At 32.4% G+C, this 25,805-nt stretch overlaps 1 protein-coding gene across 3 annotated transcripts; it reads right to left on the minus strand.

Moving 5' to 3' along the window:
* On the minus strand, window positions 1-24,511 carry LOC133187467 (inosine-5'-monophosphate dehydrogenase 1b-like). 3 transcript variants are annotated; one of them, XM_061322857.1, is made up of 18 exons: window positions 24,363-24,511; window positions 22,936-23,068; window positions 19,316-19,414; window positions 15,251-15,299; window positions 14,744-14,845; window positions 13,238-13,312; window positions 12,733-12,939; window positions 12,085-12,172; window positions 11,779-11,881; window positions 8,814-8,910; window positions 8,312-8,402; window positions 7,961-8,056; window positions 7,479-7,622; window positions 6,994-7,138; window positions 4,120-4,263; window positions 3,888-3,971; window positions 3,388-3,404; window positions 1-1,820 (listed from the first exon to the last, which is right to left on the minus strand). In XM_061322857.1, the coding sequence occupies exons 2-17, from the start codon at window positions 23,010-23,012 to the stop codon at window positions 3,389-3,391; spliced, it is 1,617 nt and encodes a 538-aa protein (XP_061178841.1). In that variant the 5' UTR covers window positions 23,013-23,068; window positions 24,363-24,511; the 3' UTR covers window positions 1-1,820; window position 3,388. The 3 variants fall into 3 exon arrangements, with proteins under 3 accessions (XP_061178841.1, XP_061178840.1, XP_061178842.1); XM_061322856.1 differs by lacking the exon at window positions 3,388-3,404 and having other exon boundaries at window positions 24,363-24,510; XM_061322858.1 differs by lacking the exons at window positions 3,388-3,404; window positions 24,363-24,511 and having other exon boundaries at window positions 19,316-19,442; window positions 22,936-23,002.
* Between the last annotated feature and the right edge of the window lie 1,294 nt (window positions 24,512-25,805).

The following is a 25,805-nucleotide window of genomic DNA, read 5'->3' on the forward strand; positions in this document are numbered from 1 at the left end:
ATGAGGATCATGACTGTGTATTTCAATGTCATTTATCAAACTTTCTTCATTCTGTAACTGGATCATAAATATGGCTATTTGATAAGTTTTTCCCCCTAAATCAACAAATCTACTTTCAAATTAGATACTTAACTACACAAAAACATCACAACAAATGAGTATTTCTCAATAAGCAAAAAATAAAGAACATAAATATTATGATTTCTAATGTAAATAGGGTCATGTAATAAAAAGACTTCCAGAGTTTTATCAGATCCATACTTTTTAACCTTTACTTGTTACACCAACAAAGTTTTGTATTTTAAAACAAAATATTGTATCTTATTTTGAATTCTTAAATGTTGTACAATATTGCACAATCTAATTAAAATTAGATGTTAGATCCGCTCACATACTCGCCACACTAACATCGATGTTAGTGTAGCGAGTATGCGAGCGGATCTAACATCTAATTTTAATTAGATTGAATATTGCAGAGCAATTCATACATGAAATGCCTGTGACTAACTTTTATATCTTCAGATTATTTTTCATTTCCTATGTTTCATTTTAATCCTATCTACATGAATGTGAACATATTTCAAACAAACAACTAGAGATATAGAGGCCCTGTGTTTGCATGGTCATGGTACAACACACAGAACGAAAATATCAGGCTCAACACAGTAATAAATTTACACGGACATTCCTTTTTTTTTTTATAAAAAGTGCTTTTTTTATGCAAGGAAATATATTACCAACACAACTCCCTCTGTTTAATAAAGCACTTTCTCAGAAAGAAAATGAAATTTATTTATAATGTTTTCTGTGAAAATATAATGTTTTCATTACTTAACTTTTTAGAGCTTGCCAATTGTTAAAAAAGACTTGAGTTTCAATAAAATTTTTTTTAACAATAATCACTTTATCATGTATCTATAAAGAGTTTGTAAAACCTGAGTTCTAAATAATGTACACAAGATATTTTGATATGATTCATTTTGATCTAAGAACATGGAAATATTTGCCAAATCCAAAACTTTTTTTGTTGAAATTTATCATTAAAAACTGATTAGATTTAGGTGCATTATTTATTTAGTATAAGATTTCATATAACAAGAATATTCCTATGGGACGTAAAAAATGTTGTATAGAGACAACAGGATATGTCTGCTTACAAAACAGCAGGCCCCAGGATTTTGAATCAAACTTATGACTTTGCTCAGATTTTCAGTCACCTCTGCAACATTTGTTCATGGTCAACTTCATCTCTAAATTTGCAGATAACAGCATTCTGGTGATGTAATTCTGAGAAATGTACATGCACTTGTTTTGGACTGTTTGAGTTCTACAAAATTTCAGTACAACAAAAAAGATTTTGACTTAAGCTTATTAAAGATGTTTTATGATCCTGGGGCCAGGTATTTTATAAATTTGTTACTGGCTTAAACATTTACAGGCACATTATGTATATCAATTCAAATGCTTCTTTGAAACAATTATAATCAATTATAAATACCTATTAAATCAGGCAAAAAAAGCAAATAAAAAAACCAAAACATTAAATACATACATTGCAAAATTAATATAGAATTCTTAATGCACCATCTATTACATAAAAAAATAATGTACTGAGGAAATTCATCTCAAAATAAGAATACCTGAAAAATAAAAACATTGCACCTTTGTCAAATGTCTGAACTGGAATTAATTATGCACTTTGACCCGTGACCTCCCTTTGAACATTTTTTTATTGGCTGTCGAGACAGATCATTTGAAAGGAACACACTGGATGGTACAGCTTTTTGTCCATATTTCCTCAGTACAACCGCTTTTCATAGCTGGAAAAAATACAGAAATCTTTGATTAAAAATATGATGTAGCTTTTTAAAGACACTTAACTTTGTGATAGTTAGTACTTGTTACATATCTAGTGACATGTCTTCAGCAATAACATGTACAAATATCTCACAATATTTTTATACCTTTGAATTAAAAAAAAAAAAAAGCTTTTAAACTAAACTAAATTGATTTCATTAATATAGCCTCTGTATTTCATCTATCATTTTGTATTTTTACAAGTAAATGAAGAATAAATAATACAGTAATGTTAAATAGTAGAAATGCATATGCAAAAACCTGAAGACTTTTCTGGGCTGCATTCCAGTAATTTATTCAAACAGGTCCCTTTACCAAGAGATGTCTTTTTTTTTAATTTCAGAATACATTGAACCATACTCACTGATTTAGTTAAACATAATACATTTATTACCCTACTTCATGCATTATTCAAAAAAAAAAAATGCACAACTGATCAAGGTACAATGAAGTCAGATTTTACACAATACTAAAACATATTGTAAACTTATTTATTGCTATATTTTCCTTCTCTTTCTGTCTTTTTTAAAATGTGAAACAAGAGAAATCTTGCAGAGAATTTGTTGTCATATAAAGCATCTGTGAAAAACCTCTAACTTGAAAAAAGCAAATCATTTTGGTAAAGAGTAAATAAAAATTGAAAAAAAAAAGACTGTTAATACCAGTCTTTAATATTCAGTCAAAGCACTACTTAAGCCTTTTACAAAATTAGTCTAGGGAAATAATACATATAACAGTTATTAGATAATTTCTGAACACAAATGCTGCTCATGTTTGATTTTTATTATTTGATGACACGATGACAATGATGGTGTAAAATTAATCTAAATGATTTTCTGGGTATGTCAGGGAATTTTCAACAGTGGTTTGTCACATTAATACATAATAACACTGTAGATTACAAATGCAGCACCCAGAGATCTGGCAATCAAAAAAAACCCTGCTAAATTCTATCCTCACTGCTTCTTGCAAAAAGTGAACATTTTTCTCATATAGGCCATTTTCACTGACTATGATACAGGTACATGACTATAAATGTGCTTTCAACAGGCACTTTTTAGTTACATATAAGTTGTTCTCATTTACCTGCAGTGGTTGAAACTACCGGGGTATAGAAACAGTTCTTGGGCATCAGAGGAAACCTACCATTGCAGTATTCATTTTATTTAAATTCTATATATATTTTTAAAGATCAGCTTAAAATGTGAAAATGCTTCAGCTTAAAATGTGAAAATGCTTAAAAAAATTTTTGTTAACTTAATTCTTTATTTATTTAATACTCAGGTATTGAGAAATTCAGCAAATTTTTCTGCTTTCTTCACAAGTTCAATTGTGGCAATACCTGTACAATAAAATAATTTTAACCTTAGAGATATATTTTTCAGAATAAGGATACTGTCTGTTAGCAGTTGGGTCCCAAACCTCTCTTAAATATCCTCAATTACATTTTAAAAAAGCATCAAAAAAATCCAAAGTTGCCTTTGTGGATTCACTGCAATCAAGATAGAATTTGGCACTTCTCTCTCTTACCTCATATTCTAAGAATCCTACCAAGCAAAGCAAATTAATTTGTCATTTTAAACTTTATATTTTACCACCAATGCACTTAGCTAAAAGAAAGGGCAACCTTTGAAATGAATTTTTATTTCATCAACTGATTCATAAAAGAATCACTTTACACAGGAATTTGAATGAAAAAAGAATAAGCATTGTGATATATGTGTCCTACCTGTTTGATTAATCATTTGCATACACCATCATTTCAAGCATATATGTGTTTATAATACTTACTTTATTTTTTTTTAAATGTACAGTGTATTCTTTATCTTTAATGTGAGAATTATAATTTTCTAAATATATACAGTGTAACACATATACATGTACAATTTCAGTTGTATATTACTATAATCTTTTGCATGTCACTTGTACAAATGGATGACCTAGCCTGTTTATAAAATTATATAACTCAAGGGCATTTAAATACATGTACATGTACATGGCCTTTAAAATGCCATTGACATCTGACTTACTTGTGAAGATTATGGACCCCTCCTTCAACTTGTGCCGATGCTGTTCTACGCTCAAATTTCAATTCCCCAGAGTACATCATAGATCTAGTAAGGGTTAAAAAAAAACTCAAATAAACTGAGATTTTCCACACATACAGAAAAGAGTGTTGTATTATTTCTGTATTATCTCTCCCAGTACAATATTAAATCTACTCCTCTACTCCCCCTGTAATTACTGAATAATTGACTATACCTTAGATTGGAGAGACACCTTGCTCCTATGTCCTGGCAACCATGCTGGATTCCAGCATAAAGATATGGCACAAACTTGTGGATGGAACCTTTGTCAACAATGGACCCTGAGACACCTTGAGCCACTTTAATTTTATCACTTTCACTGCAAAAGTCAGAATAAAGTCTAAAGAATACTGTTCAAAAGACTAAAAGAGAAAAGCTTATCTATAGAATGAGAGAGGTACAGTCCCTGAAACGTTCTACTTTCCCATTTTTCCGTTCGCTCACCGTTCGTTCACCGTTCGTTCAGCGTGCGTTCACCGTTCCTTCACCGTGCGTTCACCGTTCGCTCTCTGTTCACAGTTTTGCGTTCAGCGTTCACCGTGCGCTCGCGTTCACCGTTCACAAAGCGTTCAGCGATCGCTCTTCGTTCGTTCACTTTGTGTTCACCTTGCGTTCAGCGTTCACTTATCGTTCAGTCTTTATTGTCATTCGGAACTCCAAAGTGAGTGGACTTATCTTTTTTTAAGTAAGGATTTACAAATTTAATAATTAACATATCGTGTTTAAAGAAAACATTATCTACAATATTTATTTTTATTATTCTAACTTAGCTATTAGGTTATTTATTAAATTTTTCTGGAAAATAAATGTTTTTTATAAGTACATGTATGTACCTATGTAGAACGATGCTGAAAAATTAAATTTAAATGCAGGCAATATACAGATGCTTCAAGCACTGCAACATTTTGTTGTTATGTTAAAGACGACAAATCATTAATAGATAGATAATAACCGAAGTCAATTAATTTACCAACTTCAGCAGAAATACGAAAATATTTATTTCTAACACATTTTTTTTTCAAATAATACAGAAATACATGTTAGAACTAATTCTGAGGATTATAAACAGTACTGCAGCTATCCAGTTAATTAAATATCTTTAGAGGGAATTAAATTTATAGTGTGGTTTGAGAAAAAAATATTTGTTTAAAATGTAATACATTATAGAATTTTTTTCTACGTTACAAATATAAAGTCTTTAATTAGAGAGAAATGCCTTTATAACATGATTATCATTAATATAACCAAAGTGATTCTCCAGTAATGATATTTTTCACCCTAACTTTATATGTTTGCCATTAGATATAATTAAGAGCCCCCCCCCCCCCCCCCCTTTCCCATAAATTTGTTACTTAGGTAGTATTTCCAGTATATTTTAGTTAACATTTAAAAAGAAGTTAATGTGTTTTGTAGCACAAAAATTTCAGTCTCAAAACAAACATGCATCTAAACAAAGTCATTAAACAAGAGTACATGTAGTTCAAAATATACATGTGCCGGCAGTGATATTTTAAATTGTCAGGGAGTAGGTTTCAAATTCAAGCGGCTTAATCATTCCAAGTGTTTATTCCCAATGTATTTTATTCATTTATTATTATTTTTTTTTTTTTTAGAAATGTTGGAGTCAGATCTAGAAATGATAAGAAAAAATGTTAAAACTTCTTGGAGATAACTTAACACTTCGCCTTCGGTGTGACGAGACTTTCACACCTGCACAGTGTCGAATGATTTTGATTGACAGGTCAAGCACGTGGACCTCGTGTGAACTTGCAGCAGGAAAATAAAAACCGATTATGACTGTAACACAAATAGGTTTGGTGATAAAAAAAAGTTTTTTCATTGCTTGGTATATTTAGAAAATAATTAAGAAATTTTATTTGATATAGGTACAAGCATTTGAGAAAGAAGGGGGGGGGTTAAAACCAAATCTCTCTCTCTCTCTCTCTCATTTGTCTGTTTATTAAAAACTATGACAGCATATTACTTAAATATGAAGTTGTGAAAACTTAATATATAACAAATAATATGAATGCCTCTTTGTATCATCTTGTCCGAGTATAATCATGGCCGGGGAACATGTAGAAGTCTGCTCAATAAATCATCATAAAAAATAAAACTGACTGATAAATATATTATTGCATTAAAATTTTAAAATACGGGTGTATTTATGCAATACGTCCACATACCTTTGTAAAATATTTTATTTTTTTTTTCTCATTATTTTACACGGAATCCTCTTGGCACGGAAATATATGTATGGTTGTTACAACCGTTGTAATTCATTCTATAAGTCCGTAGTTTGCTCTTCTAAAATCCACATTATTTGTAATGATTTTATATATCAAATAAGAATAAACATATTTATTTTACAACTAGATTAATTTTATCTTTTATACTACAGCGTTCGGCAACAATTACAATGTTTTACAGATATAAAAATCGTGTTATTAAAAAGTTGAATTTAAACATCGTACATATGCGCAGAAAATATTGTTAAAAACTTAAATTAAAAATTTTACTTAATGTGCATGTATCGTCTTTCTTAGGATACTTTTCATTGATTTGTTTATTTATTTATTATTCATTTATTTTTTAGCACCAGGCATCCATACAATAGAATAGTTTCAACGTAAGGAAAAGATCAAAGGCATTCCGAACAAATCGTTCAACTTGCGTTCACCGTTCGTTCACCGTTCACTTTGCGTTCGCGTTTGCGCTCCGTTCGCGTTCTGCGTTCGCTCACCGTTCACACATCGTTCACCAAGTTGCGTTCAGCGTTCACATATCGTTCACTCACCGTTCGCTCTGCATTGGTTCAGCGTTCGTTCACCGTTTGTTCAGCGTTCGCTCACCGTTCAAGTGGGAAAGTAGAACGTTTCAGGGACTGTAATGGGTTTGTGTACAGTTTTTATACAAGCATTAATATTTCAATAAAATTTAACATTTTCTGAATCAACTCATTATTACAGTTTACATATTAACTTTGTGAAGTAAAAGTGATCATAAAAATATTTGACTGTTTTTAAAGATGTGTATTTGGAACACTTACCTGAAGTATCTACTTTGACTACTACGATGTTTTTCCATGGCATCTAGAGACCCCATGCCTCTGTACTTTTTTAACCTGACCCCATCAGCAAAAAAATATTCCCCAGGGGCCTCAGATGTCCCAGCAAGGAGGGAACCCATCATCACTGTAAAAGATTGATATACATGTACATCTCTATTAAATACCCTCGAGTGCACTCATTCTCAGAATTTATAAATTTTTGATTTATCCAACAGCACCTGTTACTGTACAGATTTTATCTATTAATCACTGATAAGACATGTAGGATAATATTTCAGATTCGAAATTCTTTTCCTATAAAATCAAAATTTTGTTTAAGAAATTAAAACTCATTTTCTCTAGCTGAGTACTCTGCTGATGGTTTGTTTATGCTCTTTTTTATCTCTCAGGGTACTTGGGAAAATAAACAAATTAAAACATTTGTTCAGTTGTAAAACACTTCTAATATTATTCAGTACACTAACCAGTTGATGCTCCAAGAGACAGAGCTTTGATCACATGACCTACAGAAGATATTCCACCATCTGCAATAACTGGGACACCAAACCTCCGGGCATACTCTGCGACTTTATACACCGCTGTCCCCTGAGGTCTACCTACTGCCATCACTGAAAATTCACATTTATTAGGAATTCTTAAATACCATAACATCTCTTACCTATTCAGTATTATGTTCTATAATGATTATAATTATACACTTAGTATCTCTTACACGTATGTATGGTATCTCATATACTTTCAATAACAAATATATTTTTTTCTTAACCGAAATAGAAATGCACCCGACTCAGATATAATATCAAAGTACCAGAACTCAGAACTGCGATACTGTATCTCAACGATAGTGATATTTATTTAACATATCTTAAGATATGTACCTGCAGTTGTGCTGCTGCCGATGAGTGGAGTATTTAGATAGGGGGGATATACATGATAACAAACAAACCTTCCTGTGTGATACAGATAGATCCACTCCCCATTCCCACTCGGAGAGCATCCGCTCCAGCATCAATGAGGTTCTTTGCTTGTGCTGCTGTCACAACTAAAACAATAACTCTGATGAGGCAATTCCATGATAGTTAAAATATACATGGAATATAAAGTTTGTTCTCATAACTGACACTATATACAAAATTCTGACCATTTCTGAAAAACTGTCATACATGTATATGTAACGTCTACATGTTCAAAGAAATCTAATTTTTCTATTCTCAATTTTTAATTTAGTTAAAATTCTAAATGGCTACAATTAAAGCTAATCATTCATGTGTTTACATAAAATGTATGCTATATTTACCATTACCACCAATGACCTGAACATCTGGATATGACTTCTTCAAAAATTTGATCATGTTTATTTGGTAAATAGAGTTTCCTTGTGAAGAGTCCTGAGAATAAAACAAACAAAAATTTAGAAAAAAAAATTCAATTTTAAACTTTTGTTAAGAACACGTAAATTGTGATTTACTACATTTTGGTATCAAGTTATTTTCAATAAGGCCAAGATAAATAAATAGTGTGTTTCCTATTCCAACCTGAGAAAAAATAGGGTAGGTAGGTAGGGAAAACATTTTATTTCCACATTTTATTGGAAAGCACGCTGTCATTTTTTACTGTGGAAATCCCTGTCAAAACATTTCTGCTTAATTTGTATAGGATATGCATTTTCTCATACACAGAAATGATCGAGATTAGGATTTCAGGGTCAACTCAAATATTTTAGGGTCGGTCGGGGAACCCGAAACACAATTTATTTATCTAGGCCTAAGGCTATTATCACTGTATAAATTAAAGCTCACCAAGACTACAAAGTCCACCCCTGCCTGCACCAGAAGCTCAAGGCGTTTTTTGTCTTCATCATGTGTACTTACTGCAGCCCCCACCAACAACTGCTTCCTGTTAGAATACATGGTACAAATTAATGCACAGTTGTAATTTTATATCTCATATACCTATACATTGAATACCAGGAATTACCATATACAGTGGCTGCAACGTTATTGTTGACAACTTACACGAACGATCATGTTACACGAACGATTCTGCACGATTAACGCTCGATAAAATCTATTACACGAAAGATCCTTCACGCACACGATTCTACACGTTACACGATCTTACACGATTGCTAACACAAATGCACGATTCTTCACGCAAAATAGTTCAAATTCTAAATAGGAATATATATTTTCAAAACGATATAAGGCTTAATCCTTATTGTAGATTTCAAATAATTATTGATATTATTTCATCGACTTTGAAAAATGAAAAAAAAAACCGGATATTTCTGAAACTAAATACATGTAAGACTTATTAAATATTTTAGATTACAAATAATTATTTACGTAATTCTCCGACTTATGAAAACGGATTTTTTTCCTTCTGTCAGAAGATGTACATGTAGGTGGGCAATGAGTTTTGATTGAATTGGATTTCATAATATGCAGAAAGGGATAAGCTTGAAAAAAAAAAGGCATGAAAATGAATTAAATTATAAGTTATATCCATGTTTCCATTTGTGAATCTCTAAAGTCAACAATTATTTTACAAATCATTTATTTGCAGAAATTATAAAAATAATTAAAAGTAAGCTCCAGAGATAAACACTGATAAACGAAATCCTGACAATCATGTCGTGTACATGTACATTCACCAACTAAATATTTATGTAAGCATTGAGAATTGTTTATTTATTTATTTGTAAAAACATCTATTTTTGATCTATTGATTTTAAAAATATCTTGACCATAATTAACAGTAAACATTATTGATATCAGAGAAAAATTCCTTAAACATCTAAGTACGGTTTATCACAAAAAATCACGCTATTTGACGAGAACACAATATTGCACAACTTATAATAATATATTGCTTATTTCCAAGTGATAATTAGTTCGTTTTGCTTTTAATTATGTAAATCGCGCTTCATTTATTTTATTTGGATTAAAAAAAAAAAACAGACAAGTGAAAGGCTTGTATAACAAAATAACATTCCGATAAAAACTTACAAAACGAAATTTACACGTTTCTTAACGCACGATCACACACGATTAAAACCACAAACGATTGAGTCTGATACACGCACGATCTCGCACGTTACACGAACGATCACGCATGTTACACGAACGATTCTACACAATTGGTTTGTCAACAATAATGTTGCAGCCTCTGTACAGTTGAACTCTGGTATCTCGAACACTGATATCTCGAATACCATGGATACGTCGAAGTGATTTGGAAGTCCTAATAACCACTTATTCTTTAAGTATTTTACCCTGGATATCTCAAATCCTCGGATATTTCGAAGTTTTTTCTTGGTCCCATCTAGTTCGAGATAACGAGGTTTGACTGTGAGTGGAATTTTTAGCTAAACACAAATTTAGAAATTTGTCCTTAAAATTAGGTATTTTTAAGTGAGAGGTAATTTCAGCAATTTTGCAATCCAAGGAAAAATATGTGTTCCCTCCAATGCAGAATGAACTGTTAGCTATTTTAAATTTTAACCACCTCAAAACTCTCACTAATAATGCCAAAAATAATTCATCTTGTACAGTATGTTCAAGTAAGTTACTGGTCTAAACATGAATTCAAGTTTTGATCATTATCTTTCACCATCTGATATCTTGAAGTTCATCAAAAGTCCCATCATGTCTGGGACATCAAGGTTTGGCTATATTTGTGTATCTCTACCACCTTAATTTACAAGCATGTTTTTGCATGTGGTACAATATATGTTAATTCATACTGCAACAGTCTTTTTACATTTCCATTGCAGCGTAAACACACAAAATTATATAAACTGTGATGAATTCAGCTTGTATAATTCAGAATTAATGTATTTGAAAGAAAATGGCCAAATTAAAATGAAATTTATTTATATATCATTGAAATGGTGACCATCTCAAAGGGCCCCTCTTTTAGCAAATACAAAGGATATAAGGGTAAAGGGGACTTGTAAATTAAGGGCTGTAACTGGAGATGCACTTTTAGTATAGTAGTTAACTATTTATTCTCAAAACTCTGCTTTGACCTTGACATTTAACGCAGTTCAAACACTGCATAACCTTAACCAAAGATATCTTATAGCTTGTGAGCCAAACTGGTCCAAGGGCAGACAATGTAGACTCTAAGCAAGGATTTTTATAGAGATATGCTTCTACTTTGAGCTTTGAACCAAGGAATTTAGCATTCTGTAGGTTAGATATGAGCCAGGTTAGGCCAAAGGGAGAGAAAATATTCTTTGGGCAATGACTTTCCACAGAAATCTATTTGACATTTGACCTAGAAACTTAATTGGAACCAGTGTCCTAGAAAAAAAATCCAATATTAATCTTTACCAAAGAGCACTCTTTACTTAAGTATGAGCAAGATTGAGACAAGGGGAGAAAATACTTGCTCCCCACAAGGATTTTAAACAGAAACCAGTTCTGACCTTTAACTTAAAACTTTGGATCAAGGTCACTGCTCGCTACCCATGGGCATTCTGTGTTTGAAGTATGAGCCAGATTCAACCAAAGGGAGAGAAAATCATACAAGAAATATTATACAGACAGATGGATTGACCAAATGATCACTACAAGGAGCCCAAAGAGATAATGAATTCCTTCAGAAAACATGAAAATACCCCTCCATGAAATCAAAGCTGTGTGCAGTATTTTGAATGTATTCATTATTGCAACTTAATTCACTTTCTCAAAATTTTATCAATATTTTTTTGTGACTGTGAAATTGCAGCACTTGGTGTCAAAAAAAAAATGAATGTACTTTTCATCTTTAGAGGCCAAAGGGAATTCTCTATTCTTCTTTGTATCTGTCCTAGCTATCAATGCCACTAGTTCTCCTTCGTCATTTATAATAGGCAGTTTTCCTGTACAATACAAAATGACACAATTATAGGTTCATGTAATTATAGCTTAAGAATATACATGTATGACAACAAGGGCAAAGAAAACTAGTGATCTACCAATCATAGAATCTTAATTTTGAAGGCATTGAATAGTAGTACTGGGGGAAAGTGAAAATAGGGGTGCTTATGTTATTAAAAAGATTGAATTTTTATCTTAACTGCACCTTTTTTGCTTTTCTGTAAAATGGAATTGGCTTCCTTTAGTGTAACTCCATTGTGTGCCACAACCAAGTCTTCAACTTTTGTCATGACCTATCAATAAAAACACACTGTTGTTACAGCTAAGACTTATGATATATATGTTCTGTACAACTGTATTAACAAGTCCAACATAATGAAGTTATATATGTTGGACTTGTTAAAGATTAAATCAATAGTTTTATAAATAGCTGCGCTTTACAAGTAAAAGTAATAATTATGATAGAATTAGATAATTAAAATAATGAGATTTTAGCTATGTGTCTTGAAAAATGCAGGACTGTTTTTGTATCAATGAGGAATCTACAGAAAATCAGTCCATTGTCAGATCTAATGAAAGCATAGCATAATTATGTAATATTCTTCAATAAAAACAGAATTCAAAAGAGAAACAAAATTCCCCTGTTTGTGAATTTTACAAAATGAAATGTTAACTATGTACCTCTTTTCTGTAAGGGATGTAAACCAGCCTTATTGACCTTAGTTTTTTTTTTTAGGAAAAGGCTTAGTACTTTTAAAATACTTAAAAATTAATTGGAATTCAATAAGAAGTATGTGTAGCATTCTTACACTGAAAATCATTAAGCTTGATTAAATATAAGTCATATTAGCACCTCAGATATGGGTGTGTCCATCTGATCATTAGTCAGGAAGTCAATGTCTCTCTGAGTGACCAATCCCACCAGCTTCTCCCCCATGTGTCCATTGTCTGTGATTGGAATTCCAGAAAATCCAAATTTCTTTTTTGCCTGTACTACATCTTTAACTGTGTGTGTGGGAGACATAACAACAGGGTCAAGGATGAACCCTTGTTCATATTTCTACAAAAAACATTGCGTGAAAATCTCGTAGATTACATGCAAATTAGCATAATGCGTATATATTGTACATATATATACATAAATTAATACCTGTGTATTTACAGAAAATCTATTTAATAATAATTGCATATAAATGTTTATCTTAATAGACATTTGATCAAGATTTATTGCTCTTCTACATGCATGGCTCTCTAACAGTTTTCAAAATCCAGTGTGACTACATACAGTGACATAATGCTGAGACATACCAGCTAGTACAAGAGCTGATTACATTGTGAAATAAATTAAACCAACTGACCTTGACCTTTCTGACCTCATTGGCCTGGAATTCTGGAGTACAATTGTGATGAATGATCCCAACTCCTCCACAAAGCTGCAATGAGTGTTGATTGCAATTTTATTTACATATCTCAATTATCAACATATCAGGCATAAAAGTATGTGTGAGCCCATTAACCAGTAGAAGAATCTCTCCTGATCTATGCCTGTTTTACTAGCCAATATAGATCTACGACTGTTTTTTGAGTAATGGAAAGCTGCCAATGCTCAGTGTTAAGAAAGAGTCATAATTAAATGCAATTTTTTTCAGTTATTTTTCATGATTGCAATCTTTTAGCTGCTAATGTACACACTTTTCAATGTATGACTATTGTATGTACAATTGTCACATTGTGTTCAGTGAGTAGCAAGCCAGCTTCCAAAAAATTAATCAAATCTCAGATTAGATTGATAGCAAATTAAGACACTGCCAACCTGCTGACATGCTAATTGATATTAAAGTCTGCTTTCTGCCTCTTAAACATACTGATCGAAAATTTCCATCAAGAAGAAGTCGGTTGATTTATAGATCAATATAAAACTCATTACCTGGGAACCACTAAGCCTGGCTATATTTCTTATAAAATTGAGTGGTCTGATAATACTATGCTTTATCCAAGGGATTAGTATGGGAAAATCTAATAAAAAGCAAGCCAGTTTTGCTAGAAAGTCTCCTAAAACTAAGCACAATCAATTGACAAAGCATGTTTGAAAACATAGATGGATGCACAACCTTTTGTGACTGTATATTGATTTTTGCCTTGTCATGTTTATCCTAGTTAACTTGTTTATTAAACACAGGGAGCTAATGACACATATTATTTTGTTTTCTGAACTTACTGACAAATCCAAATCAAATTTACCTTTTCCTAGCTTTAAATATTGCAACTCATGGTATATGGTATCACATAGTGATATATAGGGACAACTTTAATCATTATGGTGTTCTGTTTTTTATTCACAATCAAAAAAGTTTAAAAATCCTGTTAATACATGTGTATACATGTATGTTCAGCTGATTATGATACTGAGGCACTAGCTTGATCACCATGTCTACATCAGTATCTTAAATCTAAACAGTTTGATATATCCATTCCTGCACAAGCCAGAGATCAGTAGGATTCTAGTTATTCTCTTTAGAGAAGTAGACAGGCTTTCACTAATATGGAGGTAAGTGAAAGCCTGTCCACTTCTCTAAACAGAATAGCTTCTAGTAAGCCTGCTTACTCATCAGAACCTAAACACAAAAGAGCACTCAGCCCAGGTAGCCATGCAGTGACTATAACTATTGTAGTCATTACATACAGAGTTCTCTAACACTGGGTAGTCAGCAATGGCCAACAAATTTCTGGGATCTTTTCCTATAGCCATGATAACTCTGTAATCAATTTTCATACATGGATTTAATCAATACTATCAAACTGTCCCTAAATGCAACATTTCACATACACTTTGTAGATGAAATTGACGAGAATCAAACACTTACTGCCATTCCAATAGCCATTTGAGACTCTGTGACAGTGTCCATTGGGGAGGAGACTAAAGGAGACTTGAGGGTGATTTTTCTGGTCAGCGCTGAGGTGAGATCCTAAAACAAAGTAAATGCCAGGGCTTCTTTTTAAATACTGTTGCTCTCTTTCACATAGCAACTGTCAGAAATTTTTAACTCTGAAATTGACAAACTGTCAGAATTTAAACAAGAAATAAGTTTTTGATTTTAATCACTTTGTCTGATGAACAGATTAGTTTGCATTATTTGGTGAATCTGAACTTAAATCCATGCATTCTTAACATTTTGAAAGAACCCATTAAGTCTATAATCACTCCATCCACATAGTTTAACCTCACTCTAAATATGAATCAAAGCATTTCATTAAAATACTACATTTCTTCATTGCTCTGCTTCAATACATTTAACATGTTTCAGTGCACTTTTTAAATGTCGTTACAATTAACCAAATCTTAAAGCACCTTCCTACAATAGATTCCTTACCACTTCATCTGCCGGGAAGTCAATAAACCCTGGCAATATGAGAAAATCACTGCAAAAAAAGACAAGGTTTAGTAAACAGAAAATAAAATGAGTAAGGTTTATATACATATTACATGCATAAATTACCTGATTTAATTGCTTAATTATATTTTAAATTACATGTACATGTATCATCATGACATTCATATTTCTCAAGCACAGAATTTTTACCCTAGGAAAATTAGTTTGAATTGAATCATTACATTATTTGATGAGAAGATATATATAATAAAGAAGGGAAATACTGGTACACTATTAATTAATTATTTTCAGCTAATTATCATTTTACAAGTGAAATACATGAAGCAATTAATGTATGCATGTACATACATGTATTCAGCTTCAGTTTCCCCAGAAAAAATGCTGCAAAATTTCCCAATCTTAGTGTCATGTGTTACCTTTCCAAATTCACAATTAGATTTATTGGATACTTTTGACTTGGTGCAGCATAATATATAAGGAGCGTAGGGGCGTTACTCGAGGTTCTTACTTGTAGGGATAGAAAATATATAGAATACCATGTTTACTCACTCCTGCTGTTAATCATGGTAAGCATGAAAAAATTATTTTAGATCCAATACAAATAATATTAGTTACACAATAAATAGTGAAATAAATAGACACAGAAAAATATTGTGAAAAAGAATCTGTACAGGGCAAGGCCAACTCAAGGTTGTCTTCTCTCACCAAGGAGTTTTCTGCATCATCTCACCAGCTATAACAATGTAACAAATTCATCTCATTGATCTCAAGCAAAAACCTTTTCATAGGGAAAATAAGCAGCAGAATAGCTCTTATTAAGCTGTTGACAAAAGATTATGAATCCACATCAACATCCCAGGACCCTATACAACTGCTATCTAGCTGATATACTGAACTGAAAACCTTTATAAAATTAAACTCTAAGGAAAAAATGCAATAGGAATATGTAACACGTACTGCATGGTAGTCTTTAATGAATCAGTGTCCTCTACATTGGCAATTAGAAATTAAATGCCTGCATGATTTTAAAATTTAAGAACCTGATGCAAAACAATTAATATACCCAGTATATATACAATTGAATATCTATAGTCACATGATACATAGTTATAGCTTTTGACGTCAAATATATGTCTAAGGTGGGATAAAAAATCTGGTATATTAATTCTATGCTGGTAACCATAGTAACTATATAAATGCAGTGTAAGCCATGTTAACAGATGTAAGGAAATTAAGAGCTTTCTTCATTGACAATGTGTTTCCCTCAAAAGGTGCTATAAACTAGAACTGTAATTTATAAATTTCCTTACTGACTGAAAAGGTCATACTTATGTATAAAGTAATTTCTGAAACAGCTTGATATGGATTAAGAATACACAAAAAATGAAAAAATATAATCCCCTTCCTACGACATACCGAATAATGTACAAAGTTTGATTAAAAAATGCAATAATTAATTCATAAAGATCACTCTACCACCCTTGCCCTTTGTTGATGGTTGCTGGGAAAAGACTGTGATCCTCAAAATTTTAGTACATGCCTGACTATTAATTTTTCTATCTCAATTAAGAAAGCTCTAAACACTACTGAAACACTAATGAAAGATGTTTGGACTCTGAGAAAATTGTATCACGTACATAAAGGTGTTAGGGTGAATTCACCATGCATCGGACACCCTCGTACCTCAACAAGTTCTAGCGATATCGCTACCGGCCGAATATTATCAAAACAGAGCTTAACATGTAATATGGGATTAAAATATAAATTTTTGACACAAATATATGCTATTTATTGAGAAAATATCACTAAAAACCGATTTTTTTTAAATGAGCCAGATTTCACCATGGATCGGACAATATTCACCATGCATCGGACAAACGGTATTTGAACCAGAAAAATGTCATAGCTTTATCTCAGTGCTTTAAAATTAGTGATCTTGAAAAAAATTTATCTTTTATTTAAAAATTAACCTTCTAGTTAAATTTGATTGACTACATCGATCCACAAATGAGGAGATATTTTAGTTGCATCACATCGCATTAGAAAGGCTTTATAATGCTATTTATATGTCAACTCGCGCCTTTGTCTTGTGGGTTATCATACTCTGGTTTGTAAAAATAAACCGAGTCCACTTCTAGACGTCATATATCCATAACTTGTATATTCACCAAAAATTTAGAGTTCTTAATTTCTATTTCCGCAAAAAAAAGATGTCAGTTAGGTTTTGAATGAAAATGGAAGTGATAACCCATGCATCGGAAAGTGTCCGATGCATGGTTAATTTCTGTCCGATGTATGGTGAAATGAACATACTAGTAAAAAACAACTCTAAAAAAAATTATACAAACATAGAAGTGAATTTTTTTTAAAAGTTCTGTAAAATTACCAATCATTGACAAATTTCACCTGAGTCCGACTCGCTCCATTGAAGTCTAATTAAAGAACAACAACTCTAAAATTTGCAAAATCATAAAATTCTGGTTACTCCCCTTTGGTGATGTAAAATATGACGTCATTTCAAGGCCATTCTCGGGATATTTTTATCGCAACATGATAATAAAAATCGGCATCAATAAAAAGTTTAAATCTTCAGCTTCAAGACAGAAACAAGTAAAAACACGGGAACACTCAGATTTAAAGAAAGTTTATTGCTTGAAGTTGTCCGAAGCAAGGTATGTGTCCGATGCATGGTTAACTCACCCTATTATTCTTTTCAAGATAGGGTATACCTGCCATACTTCTCCAGGAAAAATGTACAAAGACAATGAAGTTTACATAAGTAAATTGTAAATTGAAAACAAAATTAAATCAAATGAACGTTCTTTGCTTCCATCTTATCCAATGGGAAAATACATGTAAATAATGTTTTCAATACCTTTATCTTGGTCCGTCCAATATAATGTTAAAAATTATCAAATCTATATCAAACTGTGAAATTGTATTTCAACATAATCTAATTCTGGTTGATTGGATAAAAAATTTACTTTATATTGTATAAAATGGGTTGCCTAGTACGTCACAATGAATTGCATCAAAAACATATCGATACGCCTGACGTTACATTCAAATTTTGTACAAATTGAAGTCATTTTTTTCTTACATCAAATGAATGAAAATTAAATTATAAGGAATGAATTTAAAAGCTACCCAATTTAATATACGGTATAAACTGGGTTGGAACAGTTTACACTTTTTTATAAACCGCTTCGCAGTTTATAAAGGGTAAACTGTCCCAACACAGTTTATACAGTATAAAATGGGTAGCTATTAAATTCATTCCTTAAATCAAAGGGAAGATCACTCTAACTGCATAAAACTACCTGGCACAGAATTAGAACTCTTCAGTGAGCAGTGTTTAGAGCTTCCTTAATTTATGTACCTTATGCATTGGACTCCTAACCCTAACACCCCATAAGGCCATTCACCCCAACCCCCCCCCCCCCCCCACCCCACCCCCCATTTCTATCCCTGAGGATTCACTAGATATGACATGTATGAACCTCTGGATCAGGTTAAATATAAACATCAATTCCAATAAATATAATTATTCAAGTTCTATAATTCTAGAATAAGTTTCTTATCAATACTTTCCCTTCATATTATCTTACAAACACCATAGGCACTCCCCAGCTTAATTGTTAAAAAATATATATCTACTATACTATGTTTATAGTATAGTAGATATATATTTTTTAACAATTAAGCTGGGGAGTGCCCATGACAAACACAACTTTTCCCAGGTATTATTTAACTAGGGACTTGGTTTATAAAAAAAAGAGTAAGTAGTTCCTCTAAGGAGCACTCTTTTCTCATATCAATAGGTATATATACATTTAATTTATAAACCAAGTGGATGACCCAAGTACCTGTGCAACTTTTTAATGTATCCACCTATCCCTTCCCATATCTGAGTCATTTAATATACCTAATACCCCTGAACGCTGTCTATTGTATATGACTACGTATTGCGTGTATACACGTGCTTGAGAGGGGAATCTTGTGCAAAACTGAATGATGTGTCCTTAAGAAAACTATCAAACTTACTTGTATGTGAGTCCGTCCCCATTGGCAAATAACTGGGCACCCGTTAGTCCGTCGTCTGGGACGTACCCCGTGCCTCCGGTTATTAAATAATCTGCCATGCTGTTTACCAATGAAGAATGAGTTTCGTCTGATGAACAATGTATAATGAGTACAGAAGTGTTCCGAAGAACATTTAAGGTTAATAACCCTAACTTGTGGGCAATAACTCTTCATTTTATAAAAATGTTAATCATTTGTTAATACATTTGATATAAAAACAACAAAGAAGAAATTTGAACGTACTTTTTCAGAAATATGCATTTTTTTAACAGATGTCCAGTGATCTTGTAGCAGGGAAAAAAATGAAAGGAAACGTTTAAAATTCCCCAATCGTAACAAATATATTGACAAAAATTTAATAATCATATTATGAAATTGTAAATACTTTTACAGCTGCATTGGACTTTAATACAAAATACTGAAAGTCAAACTTACATTTTAAAAGATGCTAAGTAAACATGGTAAATTAATGAAAAAAGTATCGAAGGAGGTAAAGTTTTTACTTGTTGCCCCCCCCCCCCCGAAATACGTACGTACTAACAAAGATATATATATATATATATATATATATATATATATATATATATATATATATATATATATATATATATATATATATATATATATATATATATATATATATATAAAATTCATGAGATATCCCCCGCCTATTTTTCATTGTTATTTTATTTTCTCGTTTATTTACTCATTCATTTATTTTTGTTTTGGGGAGAGAGAGAGAGAGCACTAAAAACCAACACTGTATATCCTAAATGTCGGATCTACTAAATAGATAAAAGATCAAGGATGGAAAATATAAAGCAATAAAATGACCAACGACACGAACAATAGCATTTGTCAAAGAGAGAGAGAGAGAGAGAGAGAGAGAGAGAGAGAGAGAGAGACATCTAGAGTCATGAAACTACTTTGTACGCATGAAACTTTTTTATCCAATGGATCGATCAGCATTTCCACCGACGGAGGGCGTGTCGATCACAGACACTTGTTTCTGTAATAATTTTTAAACCCAAGATATAAAAATTAAACTACATGTTTCACTATAGGTTGAAAAAAATATTACAAAAACAAGTGTCTGTGGTGTCGATTGATCGATCCACTCCTCAAAAATATCTTCAATTTAGAAAAATATTGGTAAAACCCCGTACCTCAAATCACCGTCTACCAATTGTGGTGGGAAGGAGGACATGTACAAACAAATGATTGAAATGTAAAACGAGGCAAATAACCAATGAATTCATTATATACTCTAAAATGTATAATGCATTGCACTGTCACATTTGGAAGAAGTATATGTATGTTAACGAACACCATGCATCTTCTTAGACCAAATGTACATTTGTTGTTTTTGATCTTATGGCCCCAAAAATAGTCTTTGGGAAAAAAACTTAGCATGTTTATTAGAATATTATATTTTAAGATATATGGATAAATCTGTCCTCTATCGAATTCCATATATATACGACAGCCAACTGCTAACTGCCACTGCTTATCGATGCCTATATTGTAACAACATAAAAAAAATATGAAAGGGGCGGATCCAGGAATGTTTGTATAGTGAAAAAGAAGGAAGATCACAATTTACAGATGTAACAGTTACCCCAAAACCTATTTTGGACGGGGAAAAAGGGGGCGGGGGTACACGCTAATGTTGTGATAGAATAAAATGTGAGGAAAAGAAAATCGTCAAAGTACAGGGAAGGTCATTTATAAAAAGAGGTTGGGTTACATAACATTAATATTAACATTAACTATTAAATATTGATTTAAAATTTTAAAAACACACTTATAAAAATTCCAAAGTGTATGTACTTTTCAATAAATTGCCTTTTGATTTATGATACAATATCTGAAAAATAATTTGCTAAAATTAAATTTATCACGATGTTTTATCCTTGGTATTTTTATGCCCCGTATCGAAGATTCGGGGGTATACAGTTTTTGCCCTGTCCGTCCGTCTGTCTGTTTGTCCACAAAAACTTTAACATTGCCCATAACTTTTGATTGGCTGAAGCTGTGGCTTTCATATTTCACACGTGTATTCCTTGTGACAAGACCTTTCTTTGGGTACCATCAAATTTGACCTTTTGACCTTGACCTTGGAGTTTGACTCAGTTTTGCAAAATTTTACTGAACGTTAACCTTAGTCATAACTTTTGAACGACTGGTGCTGGGGCTTTCATACTTCGTATGTGCAATACTTGTGACAAGACCTTTCGTTGGATACCAACAACTTTGACCTTTTGACCCTTGACCTAGGATTTTGACCTACTTTTGAAAAACTTTAACATTGCCCTTATCTTTTGAACGGTTAGTGCCAGGGCTTTCATACTTCACATATGTCATCCTTGTGATAAGACCTTCCTTTGGATACTATCGAATTTGACCCATTTACCTTGACCTTGGAGTTTGACCTACTTTTGGAAAATTTTAACCTTGGACATAACTTTTGAACAGTTAGTGCTAGGGTTTTCATATTTAACATGTCTATTCCTTGTGACAAGACCTTCCTTTGGATGCCAACAATTGTAATCCATTGACCTTGGAGTTTGACCTACTTTTGGAAAATTTTAACCTTGGACATAACTTTTGAACAGTTAGTGCTAGGGTTTTCATATTTAACATGTCTATTCCTTGTGACAAGACCTTCCTTTGGATGCCAACAATTGTAATCCATTGACCTTGGAGTTTGACCTACTTTTGAAAAACTTTAATCTTGGCCATAACTTTTAAAAGATTGGTGCTACCGCTTTCATATTTCACATGTGCATTTCTTGTGAGAAGGCAATTCCGTTGGCATCATTAATTTTGACCTTTTCCATATCTTTTCAATGGTTGCTGCTAGGGCTTTCATATTTCACAAGAATATTCCTCGAGACAAGACCTTATTTTGGGTACCAACATATTTGATTTGCATTTGAGAAAGTTCAACCTTTGCTATAAGTACGGGGGCATCAGTGTTTCATAAACACATTTGTTGTTGTTGTACTTCTTTATTTAAAAAAAAAAAGTAATCGACTGACTTCCGCTGATGATACCCGGGATCTTCATCTATAAGCAGTGACAGTGAGCAGTCGGCAGTGGTATTCAGCAGTTGGCTGTCGAATATGGAATTTCATAGTCCTCTTGTTATGTTTTCTGCATTAGGATTTCATGTACTTGTACCCCAGACCTGAATTATGTACTACCGGTACTTAATGCGTAATATTTTACATTGTCCTCGTGTACTAGGTATATAGAGATTTAATATATGCTTTGAGAAAATAAATGAACTCAAAGAGAAAAACAATAGCTGTACTACAAAAATGTTTTTTTTAAATGTATTAACTCTGTTTATAAATGGGGGAGGGGTGTTGGAGGATTAGTTTACCAAAATAGCTGATGGATTCAGACACATACATACTCAAGTAATTGCAACTGCAAGTTAGGCCGTTATCAAATTGCAAATATATATAATTTCTTAAGTTTCCAATATCATACCACGTGGGATCAGACAAAAATGATGCAGACAAAAAATTATTACAATTGCCTAACCCTACCTCGCCCTCAAGATTGCGTCTTACCTACTACTGTCATTTGTCAGACTCTGGTAACGTTTCCCCACAGACTGGTGACGATCTCTGGGGAAATGGTTTTCCATCACAATATCTTCATTAAACAAAGTCACATCTCACCAATCTTGAGATTTTCCTTGGTCTGAAATTTTTAAACGTTGAATTTTTTTCCATTATATATATATATATATATATTTATATTTATATTGAATACATCTTTCATTTTTTTCGATAATTTGTTAAGAAAGGGTCTTTGGTTTTCTGTGTAAAATTCAACTCCACTTACACAAGTAGTAGTATTCTACGTAATTTAAAGAACTGCTTAAAAATTCGGAAGTGCACACGGAAACACTTAAGAAAAGTATCAAGCTTTTATGCAGTATAGAATAAATAATTACTATAAGATTTAGATCTATGTACGCATGCCATACATCGTAAATACATGTAGATTTGTATATCACACATCTTATTGTCTCCAATACAAATATTCTTCTATCCTCGGTGAGTCACTGAACGTATGAACGTGTATTATTATTTTACTTCATCTAATACGTTTCAATAACAGTTTTGCCGATGGTCATGCATTTGAATAAAAAATAATAGCTTGAATTATGTTTATCAGGAAAGAAATGCGACTCATAAGAATAAATATCACAAACTTTTTTCAGAAATCAGCAAATATTTCTCATAAATTTACTTTTAAATTGGTAACCCGAATGATCTTTACCAGGTAAGGTATAGTGGAAGAATTTTATGATTTTGTCATAAGGTCAAAAAGTTGTGCAAAATTTTGTATGGAATTATATAGAAAGCAACACAAAGTCACATTTCTAAGCACCAAAGAAAACTTATGATTTGATTTTCTTTATATTTTAGGGATTTATTATTTATGTCATTTCTAATCAAAATCAGTCAAAAAATATATATCAATCCATGCATAAAATTTTTGTTTGTGTTAAGTATCCTTAAGAACAGGGGAAAAAGGATTGATAAAAAAATATATGAATTCTGTTGCATCGCTTTGGACTATCTTCTGATCCTATGGTCAATGTGAAGTACAGGCAATTTTAAACTAAGCATAATAAAATTCAAAATTAAACATTCAAATAAAAATGTACTTATTCAATTAAGTTATTGTCAGCAAAATTCGCTTATAAGAGCAGGATATATTAACTGCACTATAATGTTGATCATTCAACTATGAAAGGGTGACATTATCTAGGCCTTATATGTCGTATATGATTCTAAAAAAATCGATAGATATGTAAAGCAAAGCATTTTTGCATGCATGGAAATTTGTAAACAATAGGCTATTAGAATGATAAACGATGCAAGAAAATGGAATAACTCAGAACGTTTTCATACGAATCTACATTAGATAAATAGAAACTCAGGGAAAAAGTAACACAGATGTACAGAAAGTTGATCTTCCATACCTTAATAGTCCCGACTCAGGGGGGATACTCCCCTTTCTCCTGTAGAGTGCTGATCGTCCGTTCTCTTTACTCGTAGATGACACGAAGGCGAAGGAGATCGATATTTGCCTCCGTGTGAGCAGTAGCTTAATATCTTCCTGACATAGAGTGGATTTCAGACTTATCGGAAAAATCACACACATATATAACAAAAATTAACAACATCTTCAATTTGCCACCAGCATTGCTTGCAAGCTTTTAATTTAAATACAATGAAACAATGGTTTTTATATGACATGTACTGTCCCATGAACAGGCGTTTTTAACATGCAGTACACTCCCACTTTATTATCACAGTTATTCAACTATGATTATCGCATTGTCAGTTTTCTCATGACGTCATATATATGGATACTGTAAGAAAAATCCTTGCGAAGATTGCGTTTCTGTTACATCAGCTAGCGATAATTAATTTCTGACAGACATGTAATACTAATTAGATAGAGGACAACGCACTCAGACTATTTAACACTCAATATAGAATTAAGCAACGGAGGTAAGAGAAATCAACAGTGTGTTTTGTAACGTGCAATTAAACGTTCAAACGAGTCCGAGGGCCGTCCTTAGGTCCCCAGTGGGTCCAGGGCAAAGTCCTGGTGGGGGCCCGGGGGGCAAAGCCCCGGGAGCTCACGGGTTGTAGGTCTTTTATAAGAACAGTTTTGCGACTTATCCTGGTTATATTATATATATAATTTTTGTATTTAAAAAAAATGCAAACGCTAACAACAAAAACTGAATGATTTATTTTTAACAAAATTTAAGGTCACGAAAGGGGGAAGGGGGTTCTAAATAGGCCACTGCAACTGGTGAGTCATTCTCTAATTAAGTTAATGGGTGTTACCATCACTCCTGATGACATAGACAGATCTCACCCCATTGGTCGTCCAAAACAAAATAAAATTCAGATCATTTGTAGATTTAAAAATTGGAAGGTCAAAAACAAAGTTTACAGCGCTAAAAAACAATTGAAAAACAATGCCAATAAAATTTTTGTGACAGAAGATTTGACCAAGTATAGACAATCCATTGTATCTAAAATTATACAAGCAAAAAACGCAAAAATCATCCACAGTTTCTGGACTTATGATGGGAGAATCTTCCTTAAGTTTGAACAATATGGAGACCGATTTGAAGTCACCTCACTGGAGGAACTTGGAAATCTGATTAACGGGTAAATTGTACGGTAGACTAAAATTCACATTGCAGTTGTACAGCACTGATCATGACTGTCTAATATTCCTCAAAGCATAAAACAAGTTTTATTATATATTTATATGCCCTATATATGTTCATGTATTATTACGTAAATACAGCACTATTCACCCACTTGCTCTCCTTAAATTATGTCAACAGGTTATTTCATGGTGATCAGTCGTCCCTTTGTACATATGCCAATTATGACTG

This window comes from Saccostrea echinata, unplaced genomic scaffold, assembly GCF_033153115.1.
Source record: "Saccostrea echinata isolate AGI-Se365-2 ecotype Australia unplaced genomic scaffold, CSIRO_AGI_Sech_v1 ptg000015l, whole genome shotgun sequence".
Taxonomy (NCBI): Eukaryota; Metazoa; Mollusca; class Bivalvia; order Ostreida; family Ostreidae; genus Saccostrea; species Saccostrea echinata.